This window comes from Spea bombifrons, chromosome 3 (genome assembly GCF_027358695.1).
Source record: "Spea bombifrons isolate aSpeBom1 chromosome 3, aSpeBom1.2.pri, whole genome shotgun sequence".
NCBI lineage: Eukaryota > Metazoa > Chordata > Amphibia > Anura > Pelobatidae > Spea > Spea bombifrons.
This window is the reverse complement of record NC_071089.1, coordinates 68443902-68466016: the sequence shown is the minus strand read 5'-3', so window position 1 is coordinate 68466016 and position 22115 is coordinate 68443902. Positions and strand designations below refer to the sequence as shown.

Below are 22115 nucleotides of genomic sequence, written 5' to 3'. Positions count from 1 at the left end.
AGGTATCCCTCCTTCCAGCCTGTCAGAGCCTCCCCTTCCCATATCTTCTTAAAGAGGGGGTACAGCATCTCTACTGAAGAATCTAAGACTGTTTTCAGGGCCTCTGCTGGAATTATCTCTGTTATCTTTGTTGTTGGCATTTTTGTAGCAAGCTGATTTTTACAAGGTGGGGTTCCTAGCCATAAAGTATATAAATTATTATTATTATCAAGACTACAATTGACAGAAAACCAGTGAATGTGATTACACACATTTTTATTTTATAATATCTCAAAATATGTTTATTTTGGGACTTAGACCAAGAGTATTGATTGCCAATTTAGTATAATCAGTTTGCCTGAATCTGAAAAATCAGCTCTGCATAGGAACAGGGATCAGAGGAGAGGAAGTCGGCTGACACCCCGCTCCACTGCAGTTGCAATAGTGTGAAGTGTGAAAGAAACATATCGCCACAGGGGACGGCAGCTTCTACAACAATGCCTCATGCTGTGGACACCAGGCTTCAGTCACAGCACAGAAATGAAAAAGCAAAAGATGAAAATGACATGTACAAAATAAACTTTCCTCATCAGAGCAAGTCTTCCAAAGAAAGAAGGCAGCAGAGAAATAATTATTGGGCCATAGTTATAAAGGATATGGGGCAAAATTCTAAACATGGTGCAGTTACCATGAAAACCGATGGAATTTTGGACTCTGGGCCATCATTTATTTTAGATATTTGGTATACATAAGGAAATATAGTGGTGTTCCCACACAACAGACAGTGTGGAGGTATCCCACAATTGAAGGCTTTTTCCATTAATCAGTAACAATTTGTAATATCTAGGTTATGTTTTTTTGTTCTCAAACAATATCAGGCTGAAGTGTCAATAGTAACCAAACACTTTACTAAATGATTCATAATGGCAAAAGTTGTGTATAAGAATAAGCCTTTTATGTATAGATAGGGCCTTGTGGAAGAGCGGCCTATCTTCAGTAGCTATCTACTTAATATGACTAAAACCTAGATTCAAATATGTGTTTAGTTGTTGTTATTGAAGAGAGTAATTAGTTTTCATGGCTATAATTTATTATAACAGAAATTGAAATGGAATTACCTACATCAAGGCGCTGTTCTACATATTCTTCAGAATATAACACTTTTGTAACTAAATGAAACTTTAGCAATGACATTTACAGTGCTAGTGCTGAAAATATCCAAACCCTTCTCAGAAATAATTATTAAATCATGTAAAATGTTGCACCTGTCCTAATTTCTCAGGGAATGTTCTAATGTCCTAAAACCCACCTTCTTAGCTTTCTATACTATTCTTATACGCAAAGACAAACATGATGAATCTGTTGAGGTTTATTTGCTCAACTTGCTAGTGAGCGAAGTTAATGTTTTGTCTAAGAAAAATAGCACCTTTAAGATCTACTTGCTTTAAGGGTTATACATGTTTAATGTTACAAACCCTTTATTTCCATGTTCCAAAAGTGTGGATTTCATGTTAGGAAAACAGCCAAGAACTGAATATATTGAACTATATATTATTCAGCGGTGGCTTTAAGTCTGATAGAAATGCTTAATACGTCTGGCACTTGCATTCTTTCCACACTCTTGTTCAAGCATTCAACTTCTCTTTCAGGTCACGTAATTCCCATAAAAGCGTTAAACTAATGCCTCTTTAATGACAAATTAATGTCCATGAATAAAAAATACCAGACTAATAGCACACAGTAATTTGCCATTACAATATCATCATTGGACATGCCCCTAGTTTAATAAGATGTATTTAATTCATAACCTAATGAGTGATATATAAAAAGGAGGAGATGAACCCTGCAATTACATTTATGTGAGTCTGTCACCTTATTTGTAAAACCTTGGAGTCATTTACATTCAAATGAGAACAAATGAATGATTTCACAAAGTGTAATGACAAATAGCCATTTCTGCAAAAGGCCGGCCACAGCTCATGTTAAAACATTAAAGTGTTCGGGGTTTGTTAAGAAATTACAATACATTGTAGCCATGTGCAAATAATATCTTCTCCTCTCATCTAACAGTTCATAACAATAATAATGAAAAAAAAATACATTCAGTACTCTTTTTCTTTAAAACAAGATTTATGGATGAATATATGGCCCTACAGCACCACCTACTGCATTAAAGTGTGCAGTGCAAGAACAATATTATTTGTACTGATTTAACTAATGCATTCTATGCAAAAGAGCACTCGAATCAAGTGCAAAAAATCTGAATATTTTAGATATAACGAGATGCTCAAATAAAAGATCTTTACAGAACTGCCCAGTCCAAGAGTTATTAGAACAAATGTGTAATAGATGATGAAGAAAGTCAAAAAGATTTAGTTATACTTGCAGATACCAAGCTTTAGGTCCAATTCACATTCCACCTCCGGAACCCTAACCATTATACCAACTTGGCAGGGTGTTGAACAGCTTACATAAAGGAAACTTTGGACTGGAACATCAGACTAATGCTAGGTTGGCCACCAATCCAAGGTGTTTGCTGTTGGTATGTCCAGTGTGTTTTTAGGTAGAGTAGCAACACCAGATCGAGACACCACTACAGATGTTCTTTTGCCGAAAACAGAAAAAAAAAAAACACTGAACTTTAGCTATATCTAAAAATAGATGTCAACTTGGGGAGCACAGTCCAAAAAGGTAGGGCTTCCAATGCCAGATTTATTGTCCACCATTGGGAATAGGAGCCTCTATGCATGCACCTTTACAGTTAGTTTACAGTGCCAGAGTAAATGACTGTACAACTAACCATAAGACCTGCACTATGTCAAGTCCCTAGCGTCGGTTTTATTGTGGTTATTCACCTTATTTGGAAATGACTCTATATGTTGTAACATTTAGTATTAAATAACACTTACACATGCCTGATGTTTTAGTTTTAGACGTCAATTAAAATTATTTTGCTAATTATGTATAATTAAACATGTAAATGCAAAGAAAAGTAAGTATTACTCATTGTGTTCAATTTGCAAAACAATGTTACTTTGCATTTACTGATTGACAAATATGTGACTGTGTTTTAAAAACCTTTTAGGATAATATGAATAAAATACCGTATATATTCATTATATCAATATATCAGTCTTTGACAATTTGGCTGTTAAACTGCTGATTTTTAGACACACAAAGCTTAAAAAAAGCTGAAGGGTATTTCTAGGGTATAAGCGCTAAATTTGGTGTAATCGCCATGGGAACAAATGCTCTGTTAATACAGATTGCAGGAACTGCTCTAGATACACATACAGATACACCAGTATGTTAGGCTCATGAATCATACTACCAAGCAGGTTAGCCCACATCCAGGAATCCTTGTTCAGCTTAACCTGCGCTAACATGTGCTGACATTCAAAATTGTTTCAGCTTAGCAATCCTATTATTATTTCACAGTAATGAGTGGATAAAGGAGGGGTCTTTGCACATTTATCTGCAAGCCGTCACTGTGTCAAGCAACATAGTAATCATGCCACTAAATAAGTGTGATGGTTATGGTCCAACAAATCCGGCTAAATGTCAGCATATCGAACGCCTAAAAATAATGCTTTTTTAAGCACTTGGCTGCTCTAAATATTGGTCATAGCCTATTTTGCAGTTCACGAGATCTCCAAAACTTACCTAAGGCAGAAAAGTATGAAAGTTAACATATACATTTCTTGTAGAAAAAAAATAATTTGATTGGGTTATTTCTCTAATATATCAGCATACAGTTTTATGGATGCAAAATTAGTGTATCCCAAAGTTCTAGATAATTTAGAATTTCATCAAAAGACCATTGTATGCACTGAAGTAGAGATAATTAATGTGTTTCTTAATTTAAATTTAACTGAGAAAATACCTGTTAAAAGTAGCAGGTTGATATCAGGTTGAGATTCAGGTGCTATTAAAATGCTGCTTCAGTAGGCATCTATTTCTGATTTGGACACATTGGCCAGACAAGAAATTTCACAGAGCAAGACCAGACAAATGATCAAGTAATATTATATGCCAAAATATTTGGCAACTAGACTTTTTACTAAGAAGTTGAATGGTTCAGGACAGGCCCTACCTATAGGCAAGGTAGGTGTAAGCCTAGGTTGCAGTTCTACGTGCGGGTGTCTACACTGTGGCGGACTGGACAAGCAGTCCACTGCAGAGGAGGTGCCCCCATGTAGATCTGCTGGAGGAGCAGGGCTGGATCTCCCTCTAAGCAGCCCTAAATAGAGGGAGCGCAAGGTCTCTTCAGACATCTGTTTCACTGCTCCCTCACAATGCTGCAGGTGATTGATGCTGAGCGGTTGCATATGACATCATATCACAGAGCTCAGCAGTGAAGCCACGCACACTGCGATGGAGCAGTGAGGCCATATTCTCCCATCACAAGACTTCAGCAAGATTAGTGACAGGGGGAGATAGATATTCAGAAAGGTGAGAGATAGTAAGAAAATGGAGATGAAGAGAAAGATAGAGGGCAGAGATAATGAGGAGGAGAAAGGGGAGAGATAGAGAGACTGGAGAAAATGAGAAAGATAAGAGATGGGGATAAGTTGCAGAGATAACAAGAAAAGGGAAAGATAATGAGAGGAAGACAGATGGGGACAAAGGGGAGCGATAAAGAGAAAGACGATAGAGATAGTGAGATAAAGGGAAAATGGAGGAGAAATAAAGAGGGGAAAGAAAGAGAGCTAAAGTGAAAGGGTGTGGAGATAAAGAGATAAAAAGAAAGGGGATAGAGAAAGAGGAGAGACACAGAAGGAAAAGATAATGAGGAGATCAAAGAGAAAGAGCAAATTAAAGTGCAGGGGAGAGATAACGAGAAGCAGGAGAAATAAATAGAAAGAACGGGGAGAAAAAGAAAAAAAGATAAAGCTAAATGGGGGAGATAATCAAAAAGAGGAGGATCAAAGAGAAGGGGAGAGAAAGAGTAATAAGAAAAGGGAGAGATTAAGAGAAACGTAGAGAGAATGTGCTTGTGTTTTGAAAGTGTCTGCATGTTAGCGCAAGTATATATAAGAGTGGAAGGGCAAGTGTAAACTAGGATGTTTATGTATAGGGGCAAGAGTGAATGTGCATGTCTATATATGTGTTTATGGGCAGGCATGTTTGTTTATGGGAAGGCATTTGTAAAGGTAGAATATACTGCATGTGTGCATTCTGCCATTCCACCCATTACTGTTACCGTTTTAGACCTAATAAAGACAGACTGAGAGGAGACCTAACACCGCTGTGGGTGCAATCTAGGTGCTGGATAAATCCTGTGTATGCAGTCTGGGCATCTCCCATGTCTGTGTGTAATCTAAGTGTTGGGACAAATCCTTATGAGTGCAACATGAGTGCTGGAGCAAGCCCTTAAGATGCAATCTGGGTGCTAGACGAGTCTTATTTGTGCAATATGGGTGCTGGGCAAGTCCTATATTTGCAGTCTGGGTGCTGGACAAGTCCTGTGTGTGCAATATGGGTGCAGCGCAAGTCATTAAGTGTGCAATCTGTGTACTGGAGCAAGTACTTATGTGTGCAATCTGGGTGCTGGGGCAAGTCTTATGTGTGTAATATGGGTGCTGGACAGTGCTATAGATCCAATCTGGGTGCTGGGACAAGTCCTATGTGTGCAGTCTGGGTGCTGGGGAAGTCCTATGTGTGGAATCTGGGTGCTGGGGAAGTCCTATGCGTGGAATCTGGGTGCCAGGGTGTGCAATCTGTGCATTAGTTTTTGATCTATACCTTCAATGCTGAGTTTGCTTGTGATTTTGTGGTTGATCTATACCTGCAAATATAGCATTTGTGTGTTTTTCAGCTTATGTATACTTGCAATGCTATGTTTCCATGTGTTATCTATTTAATATACCGTATTGGCCCGAATATAGGCCGCACTTTCCCCCCCACACTTTAAAGTGGGAGAGCGGCCTATAATCGAGGTTTAGCACAGGGATGTACAATTCGTATTGCTCGATGCCCGGGACACTCAGTTCCGGGCGCCGGACGGGTGTTTTTTTTTTTTTTTTCATTTAGCCCTGCTGGGTTAGGATCCAGATCCCCCGCAGCGCTGCAGAGGACCTGTATCCTCCTCTCTGGCAGCCAGTCAACGTCGCAACCTCTACTACCGGGGCCTCTATAATGGAGCACCAGTGTGACATAACCTTCCAGTGCACCACCAGGCGGAAGTGCCAGCAGCGGAGGTTGTATGCCCGCATCGCATAGACGTTCACCGGCTGCAAGAGAGGAGGATTGCCCTTAGCGCTGCAGGGGACCTGTTTCCTCCTCTCTGGCAGCCGGTTAATGTCTGTGCAATGCACGCAGACAACCACTGCTGCCGGCACTTCCGTCGGGGCTTCTATGACGGATAAGCATTGGCGGAAGTGGCGAGCAGTGGCAGAGGTTGTCTACGCGCATGGTGCAGACGTCCACCGGCTGGCCCGCTATACAACAGGGAGTCTGGGGATGCATTGGTAAGTCTGGGGTGGGGCAGAGTGGCATATCTAGGGAGCAGGGTGGCATATCAGGGGGCATAAAGCATATCAGGGGGCATATGGCATATCGGGGGGGCAGAGTGGCATATTGGGATGGCAGAGTGGCATTTCGGGGGCAGAATGGCATATCAGGGTGCATAAAGCATATGGGGGGCAGATTGGCATATCTAGGGTGCAGAGTGGCATATCTGGGGGGCAGAGTGGCATATCTGGGGGTCATTGATTTTCCAAGTTTCTGTTTGTATATAACCTATGCTGACTAACTGCATAATAGATACCAAAAATGTTAAAATACATGTATTCCTGTTTGTTAGGTAAAATAATGTTTTACCCTTCCAAAAATGTGTATATTTTTTCTTTAAAAATATTTTTTGGCTGGTCTGCCGGGTGACTGCTTTTTTTGTTTTTGTTTTATAAATATTAACTCTCCAGGTTCCAGCTCTTCCATTTTGGAACAGATGAGGACTGGAGACTTAGGCGCAGTCAACAAAGGGGGGTCATGTGTATGAAACACTCACATAACTCTACCCCTAAGGGCGGGATACAGGGGGCAGAGCCAAGGAGGCACCAAAACAAGGTTTTGCCTAAGGTGGCAAAAATTATTGTACCAGCCCTGGAGTGGTTAGGGTTAACAATCAACTGTTACCCCCTCTCCCCTACCTCATGTGGTTTGGAATTGGGGGCAATAAAATATATAGGTGATATTTATACTTAGTTGTACAATCAAATAAATGTCTATCAGTATACCTCACCCATATATTCATATGAGAAAACCAACAGCAGGAAAGGCAGGACCAGGTATTCCACGGAGCAATAAATGGCAAGCCGAGGTCAACAATGAGCAACAGGTTAACAGGTATCAGACGTGCGGTCATAAAACAAGCCAGTGTCAGCAACGGGTTAACACTTATCAGATACGTGGTCTTGAACCAGCCAGGGTCAGCAAACGGTTAACAGGTACCAGAATAAATGCCAAAGTGTAACACAAGCCAAAATCCAAATGCGATAGCATGGACACAACCAAATTATGCAGCCAAAATAAGGAAAAGGACTAAAGGGACTATTTTTTTTCGTATTGCTGCAAGCACTAAAGAGTGTGATCGGCAACAGGCAAACCTGGTAGGAGACCTGATCAATCCATTAGAGTGAGGGGATTCTCGCAGATGTTTAAATACCTGTAATATGAGAGTGCTCATTTTGAGTGCTGTCACATTATATCATTGAGGTCGGGGCCCATAAATAATGCAGCATGACATAATAGTTTGTCATCCGGCATCAACTGCTGGCATTTTGCGACGTAATATTATGTCCATTATCATGAAGGGGTTAAAGTGCCAGTTTGACCCTTTTCTTCCCCAGTTTGACCCTGAGCAGAACCATTAGTATTTGCTCCCAGGAGCGCCATAATCAATCCATAAATCTGCTGGTGCACGTATTACAATGTTATACATGTATAAGGGTGTTACAAATACCTGCACATGTCACACATAGCTGCTATTTATGGGCTTAGTCCATAAGAAATTGAGTGTATTGTGAGTTGTACTTTATGTTTTGTGAGTGCTAATCTGAGTTAGCCTTAGTGAATTTGCAAATTTAACTTTTGTCCACGTCACTGAAAATTCTCTCCCTTTGATGCTGATAAAATCCCAATGTTTAGAGGAACGGTTGTTGAAGTTTACATTTATTCTGCCCCATTAATTTGCTACTTCTTCAAAAAAAAAGAATATAGCTTTGTTCCAATGACAGTTCCTACCTGTATGAGATACTGAGAGCAGAGGTTCAGCAGCTCAAGCAACTGAAGATGGCTCCCAGCTGCCAAGACATCCTGGATTGCCCCTGGTTCCAAGAGAATCTACGGATAAAAACAGAGATTATTAATCAGAATCAATAATCAGTTAATAAAATTATATTTCTGTTGATTTAGTAATACTAGGTGACATTTGAGTTATAAAATGATGGATAGACCTTATTACAATGAAAACTCACATTTAGCAGCTTTTTGGGTGCTTCATTGTTGGATAAACGCTTCAAAAGCAATAATGAACATTAGTGCAACATTTTGAAGTGTATAAAGCTATCTATGCTGCCTTTATACACTTCAAAATGTTGCACTAATGAACAGTACAATAGAGTAAGAAAGGGGTGTCAAGCATACAACCTATTCAGTGAGTGATGTGAGTTTCCGTGAGTACTTCTAAGGGTTTTGTCAGTCCATGTCTATAAGCAAGTGTTCATAAAGTTGTTGTGCAAGTGCATGTCTGTTTTGTGTGCTTTGTGTTTTTTAACTCTAGATTGTAAGATAGTTTGAGCAGGGCCCTCCTCCCCTGTTGTTTCTGTAAGTCAAAGTGTTATGTTATATACTACTTGTTATGTCCTGTGTACCCATTGTCTAGCGCTACGGAATTTGATGGCACTATATAAAACGATACATTATAATACTGAGTTGTGTATTTACAAATGTGCAGCCCCAGATAAGTGTCTACACCAGAAATAGAGTTGGACACTTCTGGTGTAGTAGTACAAAATAACCACTAGATGGCCCCAGAGAATAACTAATAGCAGTACATAGAATTTACACAAATAAAGAATACCAGCATTAAGTTATTTGCAGAAGTATTAAACATAAAATGTTTCTGTGCACTGTCCCACTGGTTTAAAAACATAATGATGTATTGGAAATGAGGAAGGTGACATAATAACACAGTATATATAATACTGATATATTAATATATTTAGGTTATCAATTTACATACATGGAGGTGGGAAAAGCTTGAAATCTAATTTGGACATGCATTCAAGAGGGATACAGTGTTGTGAAAAAGTATTTGCTACCTTCCCTATTTCTTCTATTTTTGTCACACTTTAATTTTTCAGATGATCAAACTAATTTTAATATTGGACAACATGCTGTTTTTATATGAGGATTTCATGTACCACCGTCAGAGCAATTATCTACAAATGTAGTTCTAGAACCTGTGGACCAGTAGTGAACCATGAGTGCCAAAATTCTTCCAACAGAGCATCAACAATTCATACAGGAGATCACAAAATAATCAAGACTAGTAGGTAAAGAGCTACAGGCCTCACTTGCCTCAGTTAAGTTCAGTGTTTGCAATTCCACAATAAAAAAAGAGACTGTGCAAAAAATGGCATCCATGGGACAGTTGCAAGGCTTTTCGCCCTGCCGACCAAAAAAACAAAAGCAAACACAAAGGCTCATCTCACATTTGCCAAAAAACATCTTAGTGACACCGAAAACGTTTGGAAATTTTTGTAAGTGATGCATCCTGCTACATCTGATGTAACACTAGCACAGCATTCCACAATAAAAACATCATACTAACAGTCAAACACATCGGTGGTAGCGTGATGGTCTGGGGCTGCTTTGCTTCTTTTGGTACTGGGCCACTTGTCGTAATTGACGGAACCGTGAATTCTGCTCTCTACCAAAAAATCCTAAAGGACAATGTCTGGCCATCAGTCACATTGTGACATAAAGTGTAGTTGCGTTATGCAGCAGGACAATGATCCGAACTACACAACCAAGTCCACCTCTACACAACCAAGTCCACCTCTAAATGGCTCAAAACAAACAAAATGAGTGGCCTAGTCAAAGTCCTGATTTGAATCCTATTGAGGTGCTGTGGCATGACCTTAAAACTGCACAACCGCGTATTTAGTTTTGAGGTGCAATTACTTTTTCACATGGGTGATATAGGTTTTGATTAACTCTTTACCTTCAATAAATGAAATGATCAATTAAAATTAGTAAGATGATTTGAAACATTTAAATGTGACAAATAAGCAAAAAATAAGAAACCGGGAAGGGGCAAATACTTTTTCACTGCACTGTAGCTGTTTTGGGGAATATAAATTAAAGTTTCTATAATCTCTCTTATAGCTAGAGATTTTTTTTTTCAAACTGCTGTGAACACTTTCAAAAACAGCCTAGGCAAAGGACGATGGCAACACTATCATTACTAATTACCCTTCCCAAAAGTATCCATTTTCTCCACACCCACATTTGCCAGAACCAATTGGTTTAAACTGTATGGGTGGAGCAACTTATTGGGGAGGAAAAAATCTGCATATTACAATAATTATGGCCCCACACTCGGCTACTTAATGCGAGAGCATTAAATAATTTTCACCTTATGGAGACCAGAAGGCCCCGCTTCTGAACACACAGTAATCGGGGAGAACAATTGCTGCAGGCTCTGTGGCTGTCACAGCAGTCTGGAAGAGCATGGGAAGAACAAACAGAAGTGTCTCCCTCAACAAAAAGTAAAAAAATAATTATTGAGTACCGTCCAGAGATTTGCTGTTTTTTTCTGTTTGAGAAATATATACCGGTGTGTGTGTGTGTGTGTATATATATATATATATATATATACAATAGCTCTACACAACTCAGTCAAACTAAGGTATAAGTAATGATTCTTACATTCCTTTCTAGAGCAAGAGTTAATTGATGGGTTCATGCAACTATGTTCCTGTCTCGAGTCGACTAACTGCATAAACCTGAGTAAATGAACATATAATACTGTACCTGTCCTGTATAAGCAAAATCCAGGGCTTGTTTCAAACCAATGCTGGTCACACCATGTAAATTGACCTCATCTGCTCCACTCTCAACCATACAGAGGCTAAACATAGCCTACAACAAAGAAAAACAAGATTATTCAGAATCAGAAATGTATTATTACATAGTCAATTTTTTTTTAGTTCATAAGTGAGTAAAGGATACCAGTTGCGATAGAAATAAAACACAATGTATTTTACAAAAGCTCAATTGATTAATAATTTTATATTCCCAAGAAATAGTACCAAATAGCAAATTATCCAGGTGACTGGCAAAGAAAAACACGTCCCTCTTGTTTTTGGCAGGGTATAAAAATTAAGAGGATTTTGAATATTCTTCAAAAACTAAAAACTGCTCACTTAAAACACCAATATGCTCTTGAGGTAAAAGTGGCTCTAAATAACCAATATCAGGATTTAAATACGATTAGTATTTTGCATCATAATTTTTGTCTACATTGTTGGATTTCATCATCATGTACAGGAATGAAAACCCAGAATGGGGAGAGTGCTGACACCCTGCCTAGTACTCTATTTAGCATAAATCATGCTTTGCAATTAATCTTGAAGCCATAACTAGCTGATCGAATCACAGGCGACACAAAAGGTATCAAACTGAGAAAGAGATAATCTTATAAAGGCCTTTGAAAATAAATAACATAAAGCCAGGGTTCCTTAACAAGAGAAAACATCACAGCATTGAGAAAGTTATCTCTCTCTCTCTCTCTCTCTCTCTCTCGCAAATAAGGAGCTAAATCAAATGCATGTTTACCCATGCACAGTCTAAGAAGCCAGACACAAAACATTACACATGGAAAAACAGAACAATTACACTAACATTCCACAAAAAAGGGCATCCTGGTATCACTAATTAATTTCGAGTGTAGACAGTACATCCATACAAATGGATGAGCACAGGAAAAAAAAGACATTCTATTAAAGAAAGGCTGAATGCAAAATTATAAATACTGGAACACATAAGCAGGAAAGAAAAGGCGTACAATAATGTAGTTAAATACATAATAGATCCCCCTGGCAGGAAAACAAAAGCAATCCTCTCTAGTCTGCTTCTAAGTGGAGATGTGCACATCAATGTAATTTATGACATCATCTACAGGAACAATGTCTGACATACAGTATACTGAACCAATGTGGAGAGGGATTTTTTCAGCCAGGTGCATTTAGACAAATAATAATGTCTGCCTTTGCAAAACCCTGAATATACCTGCATTGCACAGTCAGCAACAAGGGAGCAATAATGCAAAGCCTCAGCCTCCCACTTCTGGAGACGTAGAACACGTAAGAAAGAAAGATATAGTAAGAAATAAAAATAGATTCTCTGTGGTATAATAAGACAAAAACACATCCACCAACGTACTTAGAAACTAATTCGTAATAAATACATATTGACAATTTGTGGATCAGCAACTAGAAAGGAGAATAAAAGCTCAATGTTTGGAGAAAAGGCGTTATCGCAGGCACTTGTAACCAACGACAGAGTTCTTGAATTTTATTGTATGATGTTAAATGACCAAAGGCATTAATGGGTCATGTTTGGCTTCAATCCTGAACCCCCAATTCTAGGTGTCAATATGTACATTTATATCCTGTGCATGCACAGAATTCCTGTGTTTGTCATCGGCAAATATCAGCAGGTAACCACCAACTGAACAGTGTATCCCTATGAATTACTACACAGATTTCACACATGTACTTGGACCACCATTGACTGCGGCATGAATATCCTTTTAGTTATGTATTAAGTGGTGCTTTTAGTTATGTATTAACTTACAACACCACAATGAACCATCCCGTGATATTTCTGTGGTATCAAGTCTTTAAGTAAGTCTGTCTCATGTGTAACTCCTTTTTCTTTTGTCAATTTGTCAATGAATAACAATACATCTATACGGAAAATGTATGTAATTAGCACATTTGTTCTAGGTTTAGGTGTCCTAGACAAAAAAAAAACATGGAGGAACATAAAAAGATACAATGATCAGTAACTTACAAAATTAACTAAACATGGTCCAATAAGTTGGCCATAGAAACTAGACTTGTGCATTCATATTCGGGCGTACATGAAAACGAACACGAAGGGTGCGTTTTCGTTGTTCAGCCCCAATACCGAACATACAAACATGGCGGCGGCAAAACGTATACCAGATGAACATGAAGATTCTTCGTGTTGTGTGTCTTTGTTTACTAATCTCTCTGGTTCCTTCCCCATCTAGTCTACCTTTCCACGCAATATCGCAGGGGTAAACGGAAGAAGAAATCCGTAGGTTCGCCAACAGGAGTTAAAGGGCTGTGAGAATGACTCTATCGGTCGCCTGCAGGGGCCTCCTCTGCCATCAACCAATTGGTTGATGCCAGAGGAAACGAAGACGAACACGAAGAGCTGGCCGGCGCCCAAGTCTAACAGAAACTTTAATATGATACAATTTTTATTACACCAAATGAGAGACCTCTGGGAGGCAGACAGTGGATGTGGTAAGTACCTTGTGGGAAAGGGAGCAAGAGGAGTCCTTTTTTTCTAACTGCTCCTTGGCCCCAAGTGCCTTAATCTGGTCCATGGTCTCTGAGCATCTTGTAGTATTTATCATGTACAAGTAATTTCTAATTTTTGCTTTCCTCTCGGGAAAGTCTGTTATGGCAAAAACGTATTTGAGTTGTACCGTGTTGGCATCCTACCTATGGCTATTAAGTTTCGTCCATTCTCAGCCGAGCAAATCTTAAACACTGTCAGCTTTAATAAAATGAACACCTGAATTTCTAATGTTACCACAGTAACATTTTTCTTTAGCTTACGGTATATAAAATATAGCTGATGAACCAGCAACGGTTGTGGGGCATCAAGGATGGAGGAGTGAGAGTCTGAGACAAGCTTGCTCAGACTCCTCTCATTTATGAATTTGATCCATACGTGTGCAAGAACATTCCATATGTAATAGATAAGTATGACTTGCTGTAGCAGCTTCGCCAACCATAAAATCCATTCGTCAGGACGAATCCACTGGTTGATATGGTAATAAGACTACTGGTGTATCCATCTTAGCATATTTGTATTTTAATTTTGTGCGCTGAACAATTGGGGAGGGGTGGCTTTTGTCCCATTCTGCACTGATGAAATCTAAGCTTAAAAGTTTTGTAGGTGGAATTTTCAGACCTGTATAATTTCAATGCTATGCTTTAACCCATTATGTTGTACATCTATACCATATGTAAACATATTATATTGGGCATTCTCTCATATATATATATATAGTAATAACATTTACATTTGTAGTAAGTTTGTGAAAGTATAAAGTCACGGTAACTCCCACGATCTTTGGTTGCATTTACTGCTTGTTGCATTTATCTTTTGCGTTTTATTTGTGAGATTTTGTTTCAATCTATTCGCAGACCCGCAATAGTCATAGAATATTTGAAATTTCCATCTGTGGCTATATGCACTTCACAAATCCCTCATGACACAAGTCTTGAATAATGAAACAGAGCATACAGTTACAGAACGTCTATATGGAGTTTTTCATTTGTTTGCTGCTATAAAATGCATGTTTTTAAAATAGCAACATTAGTATGCCGACTAACCAAGAACAGCCTAGACCATATGAGCCACTTACACGGAAATAATCACTGCATGCGGCCAGAACGGCCTTGTGTGCGTGGAACTTCTGATCTTCTGCAACAAGTGTGACATCACATAATATCCCATCATTCCTCTGCTGATTTAGAGCAGATAAGACAGCATCTTTGTGGGATATTGATTGGCAATGCCTTTGACCAGTTAGCATTTCTTGAACACTATAAACAGAAAAACACACAGATTAACGACAAAGGTATATTGACAAAATAAACAACAGGCACCATAGCATACAACAAAAAGTAAGCATGATTAATGGGTTGTAATTAGTGTATTTACAATTAGTGTATTTGTGGAGCTATCCATTTACTTTATAACTTTATAAATTGAATGGGCAGGTTAGGTGGGCGACTGATTGTATTTTCATTGACAAATGTGTAATTTGGTCTAGTGCTTTTAATGATCTATTTTATAATTTTATTAGCGCTATACAAAATATTAAAGATAAATATTCCATGATAATCAAAGCAAATATACAGTATAGATCCATAGAAAGTATTTTCATACACTCTCATATACTACACTTGACATCCTTTTTTGTAAATATTTAATATTGTATGTTATTTTGCAAGCTACTTTGTATTTATGAATATATAAATGCACATATAACCTTAACATGTGCATGAACACATTTACATAGTAAAGGCCAACGTTTTGACTGTGTGGTGTGTGTGGTGGTACGCAGAGCTCCTACAATTTCAAATGGCCAACGAAGGACGCATTTGCTTAAGGCAGTGTGGCTAGAGGCTGGCTAAAGTACAGGGTTCTGCAAACTGTTGTGACCTACTGTGCATAAGACAAGTATTTTCCGATATATTTTAACATATGAACATATTTTGTACACTATAATGTGAGATTTTGGGGCTATAGAAAACGGAGACACGCACATTTTCCTTAACTGCATCTGAATCTTTTGCTTAGGTCCCCCCAAAAAACATAGAGCCGCCCTCTAATAGAGGGGTGAAGGGTCACTCCAGAATCAGCCAATGAACAGTATCCACAAAATCTGGGGTATGATGGAGGTGTAAGTACTGTACTGCCAAAGACAAAGCCCTGGTATCCAATACATTTAATGGGACACACAGGTGCCATTTCTCTGTGAATGCAGGGAGGGCCCCCATCGCTGTTTTTTATATGCAGCACATGGGCATCTCTGCACTGCATCGTGTGTGGGTAGTTTGATGATAATGTTTTGTAGAGAATAAAGCCAGTTTTAAATGACATCAGCACAATTATACATTATAATTATATATGCCATAACCATAGAAAGAAAAATAGCTAATGCTTAGACTCTGTTGCATCCTATATGAACATCCATCTACGGTTCAAAAGTTTTTGCTGTTTTCATAGAAAACAAGGACATTTCTAGCTGTAACATAATTGCAAAAGGGTTTTCTAATGATTAATTATGCTTTTAAACTTAAACTTGGATTAGCTAACACAATGTGCCATTAGAACACAGGAGTGATGGTCGCTGATAAAGGGCCTCTGTACGCCTAAAAAGATATTCCATTAAAGCCTATCCGTTTCCAGCTACCATAGTTATTTATAACCTTAACAATGTCTACACAAAACTTCGGATCCATTTGATGTTATTTTAATGGCAGAATTTGCATTTCTTCCAAAAACAAGGACATTTCTAAGTGATCCCAAACTTTTTAATGGTAGTGTATATTCTCACATATATCCAGCAGCAAATGTTAGCTAGTAGGTGGACACTTTCTAGTCAAACAGTGGTAATATACGGCGAGGTTAGTTTTTTGCCATATTTCTATACCTGGGAACTCTCCGGGCTTGACCTGGAGATTGCCGGGTAAGCGCTGCTCCTCCAGTTCTGCGGGTCAAGACCCGAATCCTTCGGGTTGCGGGAGCAGGGTCTTGACACGCCCCGCTCCCTGCCAATTTCCCCTTTAAATGGGGGTGTTTCCCGCGGTCCTGGCCGTGTCACGCAAGGGAAGGCTCCGGGTAGCCGGAGCCAAGAAATTCCCAGGTATGCATATTTCATAATCCCAGCTGAGTGGAAATTCCAGGCCATGCAATTACAACCACGCTGGGTTTACATTCAGGCTCCTCTAGGCACGAATAATTGGAATACTCCCTTGTAACATAAAGTTATTTCGGTTTATATCTCTTTTTGTTTCTATTCAAGAGTGGAGATGTACAATATTGTATGAGTGGATGCAAACCATTACTTTAATGCATATGATTAACACTTTTTCCATTTGCGTGGAGTTCCTTGGCTCTCAGGACATGTGTTTAGTCAAACACATTTTCTGCTTCCCAGCATACTCGTTCACTATACTCTAGCACTGGCTCATTGATTCCAATAGCAGTTCTTTCCTGTTATTTTTCGGACTTACGCGTTTTCATGTCGAATGTTACCACTTCATCCATTACTACCGAATAACAAACAAACGAATGCGACATTGGACGAAAGCAGCTAACACCAAATAGAAACAATCTGCAAATCTTTGTTCATTCGTTCCGTTCCCGTGGCCACATTTTATTATACTAAGAGGAGGAGAATCTCACCATTTTGCCTGCACTAAGAGAGGGGACATTAAGTGAGCTGATCTACCTTTGTCCAATCAGCTCATTCCTGTCACATCATGTTGATGGCTTGTCCAATGGCTGTACTGCATCTTTCAAAGAAAAAAAGCAGACTAGTAAGGAAGGGAGCCTATATAAGAGCAGAGCAGGCAGGGGATCCGTTCACTTCACTGTGACTGCTTCATGTAACACTGCTGTGAGCATTTTAGAGGGAGATTCTTCTGTGTGAGACTTGGTGAGCTTCTGCCTGCCATTTCTCACAGTATCTAAGACTGTCTAAATTGTTGAATTAAGATCATGAATTAATTTAATTCATTTAATGAAGATTATTTAACCAGTCCACTGCTATCCTTAACCTTAACCCTATAAATCAAAGCTAATTTTCACCCTCTTTCTTCCATCCATTGGTCTCTACTTCCCTATTGAACTTCTTCTGTTTATGTTCTTGTGTTTATGTACATTGGCCAATAGGATGCCAACCTGAAGCATCTGCAAATATTTATTTCTATGTGTTTAATTTTTTTTTACATATTTGGATTTCAATTTTAGTGAGACCACTATGACCACTTTGTTCTGTTCCTCGCTCATACCATGACTAGTCAGTTTGGCCCAAGTATTCATACTACATTTTCTCAACCAATTTCCCTTGCTGTCCGATAGGAATTCTGGATGCTTTATTATTTTTGGCAGTTAAGCCAAATGATAGCATTCTTTTACCCTTTCCCATCAAACCATTGTCCTCAATAGTAGTTATACATATACATGAGAATATTATTGTCCTTTACCCACTTGGGTATTCAAGGCACTCATTCATGATCAGTGCAGCCTATGTGACTTCATAAAACAAAGTTCCTGCCCATATCATTAACAGCTGGAATTCTTCCTGTTTTCCATTTACATACCCCATCCATAACTGAAATCAAGCAGGAATTTGTTACTCTTGCCCTGTAAGCTAACGACAATGGATTTGCTATTTGAGGTACTGTCAATAAATTCGTGTTTTGGCTAACCTTGTGTCTTCTTCTTTTTTGCCCTCTTCTAGGCCTGCCTGGTACGTTGGTTTTTGCACACTTCAGACTTTCTCCTAATATTGCTGTGTCCACTTCCTCCTCTCAATTCCTACCCATTTGCCCCTACCACAAACTATTTTGAATTAAATCTTTTACTTACTTAGTCAATTTGTTCAAAGTTATGTATTCATATATTTGTACTTTTATACCTTGAAATCTATTTTCTCTCACATTCCATTAACTCGCAGTTTTCTAATTAATAGTCTCACAGTGACAGAAATTCCATAACTAGCCAAAATCTATTTTTATTATTGCTACAGAACTATTGCTGGAAAATGCCCCTCATGCCACCATGGCATTATATAAAACAGACCACAAGGCCCATCTGTGACAGTTCCAGTGCCAATGTATCTCCAAGCTAAGGTTCAGCAAATGGCTAATTTGTGCCGAGAGACATAAGTAAACACAAATTTCAAAATGAGACAGAGATAAAAATGCGCTTCACCACAATGTAGAATATTATATTATATATTACAATTTGTATAGCAATTTATATTACCGCAATTTTTGAAGGCACCAGATTCTGAAATCAGTAATTCAGCAATATATACAGTATCTCACAAAATATGTAAATATTTTATTATATCTTTTCATGTGACAAGACTGAAGAAATGACACTCTGCTACAATGTAAAGTACAGCCTGTATAACAGTGCAAATTTGCTGCCCCCTCAAAATAACTCACAACCATTAATGTCTAAACCTTGGCAACAAAAGTGAGTACACCCCTAAGTGGAAATGTCCAACTTAGGCCCAAAGTGTCAATGTTTGCCTGATATTTGGGTTTCCCAGTGTGAATAAAATGGGTTTCCATGACTGAGCAGCTGCACACCAGCTCAATGGTGGGCTGGAGTAATATAAAGCACGCCACCATTGGACTCTGGAGCAGTGGAAACATGTTCCCTTCCATACTTTACTATCTGAAAATCTGATCACATAGAAATACAGTAATAACTTTAGATATATAAAATTGCTTATGTTGCTTTTCGGTAGACTTTACTTTCATGTTCCCATACTACTGGAAGTGAAAAGTAGCCTACTGAAAATCAGCACAGGTAATTTCATATACCAAGTCCTGGTACGTTATTGAAACATTTACACATTAATGTATTAATGAAACAAAATGTAATTCCATATAATAAAATACTTGTATTTTTGGTAGAAACTATTTAAAAGCAAGTTCTTTTTTTTCAGTTTTAAATTGTCTGGCCAAGCAAGGAAGGCAAAGCTTTCAATTCGCATCTGCCTGACTAACCTGAAAGAGGTTTCAATTAACTGCAATCTAAACGTGGATGACATACTTGGACTGCAAAGCAAGGCACATTTACCTGAGGCATATCTCAGAAGGCATCGTCCAAGTCGACTCTACTGAGTCTTCACGCTTACAGTCTAGAGAAGGAACAAACAAGCATTCCAGCTACAAAGATAAACAAATAAAGAAAAATGCATCAGTCGGTATAGATCAAATAAGAAAAAAAAAACTTGAAAACCGGTAGATGAAACTTATTTTACGTCTGACAATTTAAAGACAATTTAATTTAAATATTTTTTACAAAGCAAATTAATTTACACATTTAGAAACAAATAACATAAATTAAAATTAGTGGTGCTAAATAGTATTATTGTCAGATGGTACAACAAAACTGAAACAGTCATAAAACTGAAACTATAATAGTGTTAACATTGAATTGGTCTTTTGAATCATATGGACCTGGAATTTGAGTTTATGTTAAATAAATGCAAGCTGAAAGAACATTGGATTAAATAGAAACACATTTTATAGGGGTTCACAAGTTCTCTTAAGTTATAACAGGTACAGCAGCACCTTTTCCAGTAATACGAAGTACACGTCGAAAGAAATCAAGTACATGCAATCAGAGCATTTGTCTTACTAGAAAACCTACTTCCTCAATCATGAGCATTCTTTGTTATAATTCCAACAATTCCTTGGCAGTACTCTATTGTTATTTTATGATAGATACAGTTTGGAATCCGATATCCTACTCCTAATTCCAATTGAAATCTGTCATTGCCAGAAAATGTAGATATGTTTTTAATTTTGCTATATCTTTAAAGCAAGGCAATACATTTATTAAGATTGTTAATAAAGATAGAAAAAGACGTTCTTTAACATTTTTTGCAATAATACAAAAGGTCTCATAGATATAGGGTATATCTTTTTGCACAATACAACAATCTGCAGCAGAGTAGACATTCCGGGTGAAATAAGCCAAATAGCAGAGAGTGTAGTAGCTTCAGTTTAATGCTGAAAAAATGTAAAATAATGCTAATGGGACAAAAAGGCAAAGGGTTTTATAGCTAGAGGCAATAGTAGCAGAAAGTGGGAGGTGGTGAAACTACTTTACAGGTCTCTAGTCAGACCCCACGAAGAGCATTTTATGTAGTTCTGGAGACTCTATCTGCAAAAAACTATTGACACTCTTAAGAGAGTTCAGAGAAGGGTTACTAAAATAGTGAATGTTTACAGGCTATTATCATGAAAGAAGGGATCTCAATATGTATAGCAGAGGTGTAACTAGGAATCACAGGGCCCTGGTGTAAAGATTGCCCTGGAGCCCCCCAACTTCACTAGGCAAGGAATTTAGTTTTCTGGCCGTTCAGCTCAGACAAAAGAGGGGGGACTTTTTTTATTGGGAACGACATTTGGGGGGCGCACTGGGCCTCCGCACTGGGCCTCCGCAGGCAGACACTGGCAGATGCAGCCCCGTGGAGCAGGACTGAATTTCCACCACAATATTACAGATTTGTGTTTTTGTTTTTGTTTTAAAAGTTCCCCCAGAGTAAGGACAGTCAAAGAGGTGCAGCAGTAGTAGTTGAGCACAGGGCCTGGAAAGGCAGACACTGGCAGATGATAGGCACATGCAGATTACAGGTTTGGCTGGTACAGCAGTACATTTCCTGCACTAAAGTAAAATATTAACGGCTACTTCTACCTATCAGTCTTTGATATCTTATGCACAGTCCCTTCCACTTTACCTCATCAACCAGTGCCAAAACAGCTTGTAATGACAGCTACATGTTGCAATGAATGAACATATCATGACGAATTTTCAGAACTTTTGTAGTTTGTTTTCATCCGTTTCATTGAGGATTTCCCTCGTTTTCATTAATTCGTACAAAATGTATGAAAACAAACGCACAGCAGATCCCCTGCCCTTCCGTGCATGTAATCACTTCTACAGCCGATTACGTGCACTGATACTGACAGATGACAAAGGCAGTGCTTATAAGTCCCAAGACACTTAAGAAAAAAATTATGACCCTAAGGGGTTAATTTTTATGTACTTTTTATTTTATTTATTACGTAGTTAGTGCGATGGGGATAGTTAGTCGGGAACTAGAGTTAGGTTTAGGGTTAGGTAGAGGTTAAAAAAAATAAAAAATTCAGAAAGCTTAAAATAAATGAAAATTGTATAGGAATGGTTTCCCTAATTTATGTGGGTTCACTAAATGAGAAAGAGGAAAATAGCGGTTAGAAAAAGACATAGCAAAAAAAACCAAAAATGGCGTTAAGGTTGCCACATTGGCCACTTTTTCCATGAAATATATGTATTACACATGTTCATTACCAACATATGTAAAGTTATAGCCTTCAGTATATGGCATGTGTGCACTAATTCTTTACATCCCACGTATTACAGGCTGGGGGAGCACTTTGCATGGGAAATGTATATGGGTCACTCAAATAAACAACTCATTTAACAAGGCTATATGGCATCCGTCTTGATATTATTTTCTAGTCAGATGGGAACTGCACATAGTATTTTCAGAAACTTAA

At 38.4% G+C, this 22115-nt stretch overlaps 1 protein-coding gene and 1 long non-coding RNA gene across 2 annotated transcripts in view; both read right to left on the bottom strand.

The window, feature by feature from the left end:
• KLHL32 (kelch like family member 32) overlaps positions 1–22115 on the bottom strand; it is a 73289-nt gene that overhangs the window by 33023 nt on the left and 18151 nt on the right. The window contains exons 2-5 of the mRNA XM_053458455.1: positions 19645–19733; positions 14678–14858; positions 11020–11127; positions 8224–8322 (exon numbers count right to left, since the gene is read on the bottom strand). Coding sequence (XP_053314430.1) covers positions 8224–8322; positions 11020–11127; positions 14678–14858; positions 19645–19733 — 477 coding nt within the window. The remainder of the gene's footprint in view (positions 1–8223; positions 8323–11019; positions 11128–14677; positions 14859–19644; positions 19734–22115) is intronic.
• On the bottom strand, positions 17779–18509 carry LOC128482637 (uncharacterized). The gene is made up of 2 exons (XR_008351008.1): positions 18351–18509; positions 17779–17965 (listed from the first exon to the last, which is right to left on the bottom strand). It is a non-coding gene; the product is annotated as an uncharacterized LOC128482637 (long non-coding RNA).